This window comes from Podarcis gaigeae (assembly GCF_964106915.1).
Source record: "Podarcis gaigeae genome assembly, chromosome: 1".
NCBI lineage: Eukaryota > Metazoa > Chordata > Lepidosauria > Squamata > Lacertidae > Podarcis > Podarcis gaigeae.
This window is the reverse complement of record NC_139678.1, coordinates 127,637,976-127,650,317: the sequence shown is the minus strand read 5'-3', so window position 1 is coordinate 127,650,317 and position 12,342 is coordinate 127,637,976. Positions and strand designations below refer to the sequence as shown.

General features: G+C 42.9%; 1 protein-coding gene across 13 annotated transcripts in view; it reads left to right on the top strand.

Moving 5' to 3' along the window:
* Positions 1 to 12,342, top strand: part of ICA1L (islet cell autoantigen 1 like) — a 31,669-nt gene that overhangs the window by 15,418 nt on the left and 3,909 nt on the right. For 9 of the 13 annotated variants that reach the window (XM_083710575.1, XM_083710574.1, XM_083710578.1 and 6 more), the window contains 4 exons: positions 879 to 977; positions 4,314 to 4,396; positions 6,152 to 6,198; positions 9,165 to 9,233. In XM_083710575.1, coding sequence (XP_083566701.1) covers positions 879 to 977; positions 4,314 to 4,396; positions 6,152 to 6,198; positions 9,165 to 9,233 — 298 coding nt within the window. The remainder of the gene's footprint in view (positions 1 to 878; positions 978 to 4,313; positions 4,397 to 6,151; positions 6,199 to 9,164; positions 9,234 to 12,342) is intronic. The other 4 variants (XM_083710570.1, XM_083710571.1, XM_083710569.1 and 1 more) reach the window with 1 other exon arrangement.

Here is a 12,342-nt window from a genome sequence, read left to right as displayed (position 1 = left end):
AGCAAGTCAGAGGATAGCAGCTATATGAGGGGAATAGGAATCTCCTCACCACTCTCTGCAGCCTTAACATAACTACAGTTCCCAGAGTTCTTTGAGGGAAGCCACGAATGTTTATTTTTTAAAAAAATATTTATTAAGATTTTGTATAGTAAAACAAACATCGCAATCAAACAAACCAAAATAGAAAGACAATAAAAGGAAAAACAACACAATCCAACAGGACAGAAAAAAGAAATACAATAAAAAACATAAGAAAAAAATAAGAAAAACAGAAAAAAAGAAAAATCTAACTTTTTGCTTATTATCTTTATAGCCCTCTTTCCTGACTTCCTCACGTCTCCCTTTTCTGTGTTCCCCTTTACACAATCAAATTCAGCAATTCCTTACTCTCTTTCAAATCTTATTCAATATTTATATATTTCAACCTATTATGTCTCGGATTTTTCCGAAGCCACGAATGTTTAAAGTGGTAGGATACTGTCCTACATGTACAGTGCAGATGGGGCCCTTGAGTAGTTAAAGGCTCCTGTAGAACACTCAGGAAAAAAGTCTGTTTGTTTTTTCCTCCAGAAAAAGACAACTCCACCCTTGCTCTCTGTGCTATTTCACCTTTTGGGCAAGCTAGCTGTGCAACCATAATTGACTAAAATGTGTCCCTAAATAACAGCTCTGGAGGGCAAGTGTTTCCTGATGATATTTTAAGTGTAGCCTGTCCATTTCAATGCAATCATATAGAAAAAGAATGACATCTATTCATTATTTACTGTATATCCTTTGCTATTTCAATTTTGTGCGCAAAATGATTTTTTAAAAAGATAATATCACACACACACACTACATACGTATACTGTAAATGTATTTTACTTTGCTTTCTTTAGATGACCTTTTTGCATTTCTGTGAAAAGACTGTTCAAAAGATGAATGAAATTAATGAAGGCTTTGCGCATCTCCACTCGTATCATCAGAATGCATGTGAGGTAAAGATATTTTTCACTTAGTTGGTCAATTAAAAAAAAACACGCCAAGTCTAGAGAAGTAAGCATACTGCATTTTGCTAGCTAGTTTGGGATTGTGTTTCCTTGCTTGTATCCGTTTTATAGCAGAACCTCGGTTGCTGAATGTAATCTGTTTCGGTAGACCATTCAACTTCCGAAATGTTCAACAACATATGCACAAAGGGCTGTCAGCAATTTCCACTGAGAAAACTGAAAAACACTCCATGGAAGCCGTTCAACTTCTGAGGCACGTTCGAAAACGGAAGCAATTACTTCCGGGTTTTCGCCGTTTGGCTTCCAAAATGTTTGGCTTCCGAGATGCTCAAAAACCGAGGTTCCACTGTATTTCAAAATATATTGTTTAGTATTTAGGTCAGTCAGCACAGCATCTTCTGCGCTCCAAGTGTATTTTCAAGTGTATACTTAAAACATCTTAGGCCCAAATTACTCATTTTGGAAAGATAGAAGGCCACTGCCAAGCTGTGTCTTCCTAGCAAAGTGTAGTTGAAAAAACGTGTGATGTGATAGCATCATATTAATATCTCCCTGTCTCGTGCTGCTTGTGGGGCAGAGGTGTGAAAAAACTTAAGACATGTAATGACATGTAATTAATTTCCCCATCCACAAGTTATGACTTTTCTTTATCTGAAATACGTGGTTTGAGCCTTAGGTGTAATTCCAAAAAAGGTTACATATGAAACAGGATTGGGCTTACAATCACCTGGGAGAAAGTAGTGGTTTGTCTTGCATGGGGACATCATGACTGCCAGGATATCCTCCTCTATTATTTTAATGTCCTTTTAGTTGTTTAGTTGCAGTTGGCTCCTTACCTCTCTCGCCCTGACCTAGCCACTGTGATCCACGCGACGGTCACCTCCAGACTTGATTATTGTAACTTGCTCTACGTGGGGCTGCCCTTGAGACTGACCCAGAAACTCCAGCGGGTGCAGAATGCTGCAGCGAGACTCCTTGCAGGGTCCTCGCTGCGGGATCACATTCATCCGGTGCTATATCAGCTGCGCTGGCTCCCGGTGGAGTACAGAATCAGGTTTAAGGTGCTGGTTTAAACCTTTAAAGCCCTATACGGCCTAGGACCCTTGTACCTACGGGACCGCCTCTCCTGGTATGTCCCACAGAGGACCTTACAGTCTTCAAACAAAAACATCTTGGAGGTCCCGGGCCACAGAAGTTAGGCTCTCAACAGAGCCAGGGCTTTTTCGGCTGTGGCTCCCATCTGGTGGAACGCTCTGTCACAAGAGACTAGGGCCCTGTGGGACTTGACATCTTTCCGCAGGGCCTGCAAGACAGAGCTGTTCCACCAGGCCTTTGGTCAGGGCACAGCCTGACTCCCTCCTTTGGCAATCTTCACAGAACTTTAGCCTAATGGTTGCCATCAATTTGAGTTGAATTAATTTTATAATGAAATGATTTTAGAATGTTGTATTATTTTATTGTTGTTAGCTGCCCTGAGCTATTCGGCTGGGGAGAGCAGGATATAAATATTTTTTTATTTATTATTATTATTATTATTAGATTTAGGAAGGGCTATTCCAGTTTGGAGAGAGATATTTGTACTGATTAAGTCCCTGCTGGAACAACAGCACCTCCATGGCAAGAAGTGTCCCGAAAAGCCTTTTAAGATGCATGACTATCTTGAAAGGAAAGGGAAAATGAAGCCTTAACTGTGACCATAGTAATAATGTGAAAAAGAAACAAGGCTTGGTAATTCTATCAATATGTGGCTCATAGAGTCGGCTTGCCTTTTCCATGATTGTGCTTAAGGGTACAGCCTTTTATTTTACACCAGCTGTGGGGCCATAGCACCTAGTATACCTTAGCACTCGGTCCCGTATACCCGAAGGAGCGTCTCCACCTCCATCGTTCTGCCCAGACACTGAGGTCCAGTGCCAAGGGCCTTCTGGCAGTTTCCTCGCTGCGAGAAGCCTAGTTACAGGGAACCAGGCAGAGGGCCTTCTCGGTAGTGGCGCCCGCCCTGTGGAACGCCCTCCCAGAGAAAAATAACTACCAAACTTTTAGAAGACATGTAAAGGCAGCCCTGTTTAGGGAAGCTTTTAATGTTTAATAGGTTATTGTATTTTAGTGTTTTGTTGGAAGCCGCCCAGAGTGGCTGGGGAGACCCAGCCAGATGAGCAGGGTATAAATAAATATAATAATAATAATAATAATAATAATAATAATAATAATAATAATAATAATTGTAGAAGCCAGTGGGGTACATAAAAGCCGCTGTCAAGACAGGTGCGCAAGGGGGGGTGTTAAGTTGTGGGTGAACATATCAGACGACACAGTGATTCTTCAAACAGCTGTTGTTTATTCACAGGCTAGGGTTCAGTCAGCCTGCTTATATAGAGCTCCAGTACAATGTAACTGTAACAACTTTCTAAAACTATCCAATCACTGAACGTCACTTTCGATCCCTTATTTGCATAACTATCTACAGTATCCCCCTGCTGGCCCAGGGTGAGAACTTCAGTACATAACAGGTGGGAATATGAACAGGGTTGTGTGATAGGGGTAGGCCTGGTAAGATGCTGCTTAGCAGCACCAGCTTAGCAGTTGGATGGTTGTGGCATTGTCCCATGTCTTCTCAGGAGGATTCCAATTAGGTCCTGGGGCTGGGGTGCTAGCCTGCAGGGGTGCCTGGGGCATCTAGAGATCTGTATCCTTGACTCGTGTGATGGTGGGTGTTGTGGTATTGCGTGCTTGTGTGTTGTGCACATTGAGGTGGCATCGCATCGCCCTGCCATACCCTCAGGTTAGCCAGTGTGGATTTACTGCTCCATTTGTGGCCAGCATAAGAGCAGTGCCTCTCTCATGTCGTGTGACTGGGGGCCAGTGATGCTGTTGTCAAGGACGTAGGAGGCACGGCTCATTTTTGCTGTGTTTTTACATGCTTCTCCTTCTTCGTCCTGTGCAGAGCACATATTGATACAGTGACGTTTCACTGGCATACTGGTAGCATTGTCCAGCCCCAGTGTAATTGTGATAAAGAAGGGGTCCAATATAAGTCAATAGGTAAATAAATCTAATTACGAACCATAGTATTTATTCTTTCTCCCTAGAAGATAACCCATCAGCTGGGTTAGTAGCTTCGCAATGTCCTAATATCAACAGCAAGCTTTCAGCACGCACAGTACTTGTTTAAAACAAATTACATTAAGGTTTTCTGTTTTTTACTATGGTGGCCTGACAATTATATGTATAGGAAAGCTAATACTGTTATACAACCAGTCTTACAAGTCTTGTTGGAGGGGGTCAAACTATAGACAATTTTATTTTAAATAACAATTTTATGAGCAATTGCAGAAGCTTGTTAACCAATCTACTGAGGAAGAGAAGGAGAATGCGGAAGAAGAGAGTACCCCTGAAATGCTTGATAAGTAAGTTTTAATGGTTTAACATGTCAGAGAACTAAATAGCCAAAACTGAGCACATAGTCCAGCTTTTTGCATGCCAGGTACGGCTAAGGCGGGAGCAAGGCTTACTTCATTTGCTGGAGGCCACATGGTGGTGGGGAGAAAGAGGCAGACCAAGTCAAAGGGGTCAGAGCAACTTGTAATTATTGAAATCATAATTGTTACCATCCTGGTTGCTGAGGGTCTCTGGAGGATGCTGGCATACCCTTTCCCTTCCTTCATTCTCCAGGCTTTTGCAAGTGAATAAAGATTTCCTTAGCTGGTTCTCAGTGTCATTCATCTCGAGTGGGGACCTGCCAGTGTCTCTCCTCTATTCCATTTAAGGTACACTTTAACGACCGATTCCAGGACATGGTCTGAGGACCATTTTGCAGAAGCTAAGCTCCCGTTGCTCGGTCCCTGCTCCTGCCAACCTAGCAGTTCGAAAGCACCTCAAAGTGCAAGTAGATAAATAGGTACCGCTTCTGCGGGAAGGTAAACGCCGTTTCTGTGTGCTGCTCTGGTTCGCCAGAAGCGGCTTAGTCCTGCTGGCCACATGACCCGGAAGCTGTACACCGGCTCCCTTGGCCAATAAAGCGAGATGAGCGCCGCAACCCCAGAGTTGGCCACAACTGGACCTAATGGTCAGGGGTCCCTTTACCTTTAAGCAGCTCTGAGCATGGTCAGTGCCTGGATGTGAAAGATGGGCTATAAAGATGCTAAATAAATAAACTGAAATGAACAGAAGAGTCTGCTCATGAGCACCTGGACTGCTTGATGCTCTGTGTAGGATGGGTATTCATGTGCTGCCAGGCTAGTTGGAGACACTAGTGCATGGGGGAGGGGGGAGGAAGAGAGATCCTCTCTAGGTGCTGGATCCAGCAGGTACACACAGCTGCTGTTACTCTCTAAATCCGGGGTCAGCAAGGTTTATCTTGCATGGGCCGGATCGTGCGCCCGCCCGCAAATTTTGGCATGTGCAGATGCGATTTCCGGGGTCTGCGTCTGCGCAGATATGATTTCCAGCGCTGTGGAAGTGAGTCCCCGCGCTGCACTAAACTGGCAAGCGGGCAACTCGGTTCGGGGGCCAGTCAAAAGACCTCAGCGGGCTGTTTCCGGCCCCTGGGCCTTAGGTTGCTGATCCCTGCTCTAAATATTTGATGCACACGTTGAGCGTCTGCACTGTATCTTTTACAAGGGCTGTCAGATGTGATCAACTAGGTGAATCCAGAGAGCATGAATACCTTGTTGTGGCAATAGGAAGCTACCAAACTACACCCTCCCCACTCCCCGTATCCCATTTAGAAATAAACAACACTCACTGGTTTTTCAACCCGGGCTGTGGGTTTTCAGCTTTTAAAATAAATTAACATAATACTTAAGGGCAGGACATTTTTCAGCCGGAACTCGCAGGCACCACTGCCATAATAAGAGAACAAGGGTGGCATTCGTGGTGAGTTCTGGCGCTTCTTTTTCTAGGGGGGAAAAAGCACTGATTAAAGGAAATAGAGCAACTATTCTGTGCAGATATTATTCCTTGGATCTTGACCATATGAATTCAGAAATAAAAATTGGAATCCTAAGAAAACTTACCTGGTGATATGCTCTTTTGAACTCACTGGGATTTACTTTAGAGAAGGTATATGTATATAGGCTTGCACTGTTTTTACTAATATTACCACAAATAAATGCTTTCAGTGGCATAAAGCTTGATATGACTTTTATTTATTTTTACTCAAGGCTGATTTTACTGGATGAAGATGCCTCTGAAATTCTGTCAGACTCAGGTAAGATGCCAAATATTTGGTTAGATTATCTCTGGAACCAGTAACAAAGGCTTTGTGGTGTTTCAGGGCCCCCAGATGATGATGAATATTGGGGCGGGGGAGCATTTTGGATTCGCCACTCCATCATTCTTTCCCTTGCATTCAAAAGGTTCCAGATTTAATTCCGGGCATCTCCAGGTAGGGCTGAGAAAGAGTCCTGGCTTAAACCTGGAGTCTCACCGCTAGTCAGTGTAGACATTAAGTAAGCTTGATGGAACAATGATCTAAATTGGAATAAGTCAACCTAATGTAATATTTATTTATTTCCAAATTCATTTATAGAATATTCAAGAGGTGTACAAAAGTAGAGCATAATACAGTGGTACCTTGGGTTAAGTACTTAATTCATTCCGGAGGTCCGTTCTTAACCTGAAACTGTTCTTAACCTGAAGCACCACTTTAGCTGCCGGAGCATGATTTCTGTTCTCATCCTGAAGCAAAGTTCTTAACCTGAAGCACTATTTCTGGGTTAGCGGAGTCCGTAACCTGAAGCGTATGTAACCTGAAGCGTATGTAACCCAAGGTACCACTGTACTAATAATAAAGCAAAATTAAAAATATGAAGCCAACAATAATAAAAAAGCTTCAGAAAAGTTATGTACTGAGTTGAATAGGATCCAAAATGCAGCAGTCTGATTGGTCCTAGAACAATAGGATTCAAAATGCAGCAGTGTGATTGGTCCTAGAACTATGCAGCAGTATGAATGGTCTGCAGGAGCCACCCAATCCAGCTCCAGGTGGAAGTGAATCCACAAACTGATTGGCCTACAGGAGAATCCCGGAATTAGCCAATCATGTGCAGCCCATTGTGTAAATAATGTATATAAAGCAGATATTTTGGAGGAACTTCCATTTCCTCCTCACCACTATGAGCTGAATAAAGAGCATGAAATCCACTCTCAACCGAGTATATTTCAAGAAATAAGCTAGTCTAAGAAGTCAAAAAGAACTAGGCTATCATAGATAAAATCATGTACGTGAGTCACAGTACGGTTTACTGCAGGATCATGCAGCACCATCACCAAATCGTCATCCACAAATCTAAGTGAGAAGGATGTGCGTAGGGGGAGAGGCAGCTTCTCAGATACCCTGGTCCAGGGCTACATTTAGCAGTGGTAGGGAGCCTTTTCTGGCCAGTGGGCCAGATCTTAATGGCCCTTATGGGCAAAAGTTTGCAGGTGAGTGAAATTGCACACCTGTCAGTCACCTGACACAATAGCCCTTTGTAGGTTCCCTGTGCTGCTGGCTTAAACCTCCAAAAATCAGAGCTTTATAGAGGAGAGCAGGGATGTTTAACAAAGGGCTTTGAAACAGCCTCACCCTGTTTGAGCCTTTGGTTTTTGGAGGTTCAAAGAGCAGTGCTGGGAGGGAGAAGTGATTTCCATTGAATAAAAACTACTGTCCACTCCTTGAGCAAGGTACACTTACACCATCCATCAGTTAAAAGAGGTTTAAAGACTGTCTCAAGGCAAATCTAAAAATATGTAGTATAAACACCAACAATTGGGAAACACTTGCCTGCGAGGGCTCCAACTGGAGAACAGCCTTTACCAAAGGTGTCATGGGCTTTGAAGACACTCGAACTCAGGTCGCAAGGAAGAAATGTGCTAAGAGGAAGGCATGCTTGGCAAACCCTCACCATGATCAACTCCCGCCCAGAAACCAATGTCCCCACTGTGGAAGGACATGTGGATCCAGAATTGGCCTCCACGGTCACTTACGGACTCACTGTTAAAACCGTGTTTATGGAAGGCAATCTTACTCGGCACACAAGCCAAAGCTGACAAAATGCACTCCTATTATATTATTATTACATTTACATTTATATCCCACCTTTTCCCCAGTCTGGTACTCAAGGCAGTTTACAGATAAGAATACAAAAACATATATGAAATAGAAAACGCTAAAAACGGAAAAGCTTATTGCTACATTGAATACAACCCTATGCCTTTAGACAAACTAGAATGTTCTTTTTGGCTTATCTAAGGCTGCAATTCTATACCCACTTACCTGGACATGAGTACTATAAAACTCAATAGATTTACTTCTAGACAGACATGCATCGGAGTGCAGTATAAGTTACATGTGATAAAATTGAAAATCCGGGATAGGGATAAGGTGGGTATAATATGTAGATATAAGGATGGAGCGTGGCATGTTCTGAGGAAAAGTGAATGTAAAGATTTGTTTCCCAAGGTTGCAAGGACAAAACTATTAAACAGTAAGAGGTATATCCAATTAAGTCATGCTCATTAGACATATTAAAATCAGGGACTTGACTAACTTAGGCCCATTGATTTCAGTGGGTCTACTCCGAGTATGACTTAGTTAATTAAGGTAAAGGTAAAGGTACCCCTGCCCGTACGGGCCAGTCTTGACAGACTCTGGGGTTGTGCGCCCATCTCACTCAAGAGGCCAGGGGCCAGCGCTGTCCGAAGACACTTCCGGGTCACGTGGCCAGCGTGACATCGCTGCTCTGGCGAGCCAGAGCCGCACACGGAAACGCCGTTTACCTTCCCGCTGGTAAGCGGTCCCTATTTATCTACTTGCACCCGGAGGTGCTTTCGAACTGCTAGGTTGGCAGGCGCTGGGACCGAGCAGCAGGAGCGCACCCCGCCACAGGGATTCGAACCACCGACCTTTCGATCGGCAAGTCCTAGGCGCTGAGGCTTTAACCCACAGCGCCACCTGCGTCCCTTTTACTTAGTTAATTACATCCCACAATATGAAGCTTTTACTGGTATTTTTGTGTCTGATTTTATTTGTTGCATTATAGTAGCATATTCACTGAGATGATGTAACACGATAAGCAGTATTATTAATGGACAGTGTTGAACCAGATAGATTATTTAGAAATTTCTGCTTGGGATTTATACTTTTATATTTGATACATTTATTTCCAAGAATATTTTCTTCTGCTATTCCAGGGTCAGATGAAACAAAAGAGAACCTCTGTCAGATGAGCAAATCTGGTGATCCATGCATCCCTGAAAAAGGTAATAATTCTCAATTTGCAAAAAAAATTAATGCTTCATTTTATTCATTTATTTATTTAACAAAATAATATATGCTGCTTGATTGCAATAAAATGTCAAGATAGTTTGTATGAAACATTATAATAGCTATATAAAATAATAGAAAATTAATATATTAACACTTTCCTTTCACAATGGCATTCTCTGTGTACAGAAAATAGCTGTATTGTGATGCATTAAGGACAGTGGGATTGCATTCTTCCTTTGATATTGGGTGCCTGTGCTATACAGCTTGCTTCATATAGTAAAAATATTGATGGGTGGGTGTGTATGCAAAAAAGCAAAGGGGGGGGGACAGAGGCAGACACCATGTTCTCTAATGCCCCATTGTTTTAACAACAATTTGGTGAATTCATTAATACCTTTTGCGATCTTTTTAATTGCATTCTCTACAATTCTGCCTCAATTCCTTTTTATTTTCTTTTTTTTGGCGTATTCTTTAAAGGAGTGAATTAGTGGACTGTCTTCTCTTCTATGGTTTTAAGCCTCTCTTTCTTTTTAGTATCTCTTAATGAATTAGTGCGGCCTTTTGGTCTCCACTATCAACTCCACATTTATAACATCCACCACCTCTCTTGCTCCTCTTGACCTGAGGAATCCCATCACACCAGCAGCTGTCTTGCAACTTACCAGCTGGCTTCAGGCTCGCTGAGTTTAAGTTGGAAAAGGGACTAGGAAATACTGGTAATTTTCATGCGGTTGCTAGACAACCAAGCAGTCATTCCCTGTCGTTTCTCAGTTAACAGGAAGTATTAGTAGATGCCTCCATGGTTGCTGAGTAACCACTTGCAATCCTCTCCATTTCCCCCTCCCCTGTCACTTAAGGTTTAGTGGCCCAGCTGCCCTGAACTTAGCAGAAAAGTACTACAGCTGCTGCTATTACACTATAATTTATAGCAGCAGTAGGAATGCTGCCTAGAACACTACTGAGCTGCTTTTGTTTGGCCCAGCCATAGCTACCTTATTATTTTTTCAAAAAAATTTATTGGTTTTCACAATATTATAAACAAACAAACAAACACACACACACACACACACGACAAACATAAATCATAGCCTTACTGAAAATTACACTTATTAACTTTGTTAAGTGACTTCCTCGCTTCCCCTTGGTTGAATTTCATTGCATGTCCTTTTAACGGTTTTCCAAATCCCAATTCTTATGAAATTTAACTTAAACATTAACATCCTTAAATCTTCACCTTATGGAATTAAACATATTAATTCATCACTTAACATAAATAAAATAAAATAAAATCACATAACATAACATAAATAAAATAAAATTCATCACTTAACATAAATAAAATCCTAAGCCAATTAAGTAAATTAAGTCAAAGGTCTGGAAACGATGCCTTATGAGGAACGGCTAAGGGAGCTGGGCATGTTTAGCCTGGAGAAGAGGAGGTTAAGGGGTGATATGATAGCCATGTTCAAATATATAAAAGGATGTCACATAGAGGAGGGAGAAAGGTTGTTTTCTGCTGCTCCAGAGAAGCGGACACGGAGCAATGGATCCAAACTACAAGGAAGAAGATTCCACCTAAACATTAGGAAGAACTTCCTGACAGCAAGAGCTGTTCGACAGTGGAATTTGCTGCCAAGGAGTGTGGTGGAGTCTCCTTTGGAGGTCTTTAAGCAGAGGCTTGACAACCATATGTCAGGAGTGCTCTGATGGTGTTTCCTGCTTGGCAGGGGGTTGGACTCCATGGCCCTTGTGGTCTCTTCCAACTCTATGATTCTATGATTCTATAGGTATCTGCAAGCTTGCAGCCATAGCTACCTTAAGCACAATATTTTACAAAAGTAGTAGAAGCTATCAGCTGTGTTGATGTGGGACAGCATCCGGTTCTGGATGATTGAAAATAAAGCAGTCATGAATAGGAGAGTACCTGAATAGAGGCAGAGGAGCGATAGATCATTCTTGATTTACACCTCTAATATTCATTTACACTGGACAGCAGCTGGCTCACAAAACATCCTCCCTCTGTCTCACCACACCCAGCCTTCTTTGCCGAGAACTCAGGCACAGTCATTATACCTTACTTGGGTTCTGCACCCTCTCCTTTTCATGAATGTAGGATTGTCCAGGCATTATCCAACCCATTTCTCTTTCCTTGCTACCAGTTCGTTTTCGTCTTCCTGAAGCACAGCAGGCAAAGTGGCTTTGCCAAAAGCCGTTCCATAGCGTTTGCTGCATCCTCAGCTGTTGAGGCCGCAAGCCAAATAGCACACACAAAGACAGGCTTATGCCCTAAAAGCAGATCTCTTCCAGCTACGGCATCTGCCAGTGACTGAGGCTGGCAAGCACAGTGCTGAACCCGAGAAACTTGTATGCCACAAGCTAGCTCCATGCAGACTAGACCCAAGTTGCCTACAGGCTGAGGCACGTTTGCAGCCTGTACTTTTCTTCATAGGGGTGCTAAATAGCTTTCATCTTTTAAGCAACTGATCTAGAGGAACGTTGTTTGTAATCTCTTGCTGTTGAAAGTTCTCTCGGGGTTTGAAATAAGGGAGTCACTTTAGTAAAGGTAAAGGGACCCCTGACCATTAGGTCCAGTCGTGACCGACTCTGGGGTTGCGGCGCTCATCTCGCTTTATTGGCCAAGGGAGCCGGCGTACAGCTTCCGGGTCATGTGGCCAGCATGACTAAGCCGCTTCTGGTGAACCAGAGCAGCACACAGAAATGCCGTTTACCTTCCCACCAGAGCAATACCTATTTATTTATCTACTTGCACTTTGACGTGTTTCAAACTGCTAGGTTGGCAGGAACTGGGACCGAGCAACGGGAGCTCACCCCGTCACGGGGATTCAAACCGCCAACCTTCTGATCGGCAAGTCCTAGGCTCTGTGGTTTAGACCACAGCGCCACCCAGAGTCACTTTACGACCTATTCAATTAGCCTGTCAGTTTGTTTTCATGGCACTAATATTGGAGAACTGTATTTGGGAAATGTGTAGATGAAAACCAAGCCATCAAGTATTTCGAATTCTTACGTACCAGGAATTTTCTATCCCTATATCACTCTGCAATACTTCATTAACTACAATGCCTTGGCAGTAACAACCTT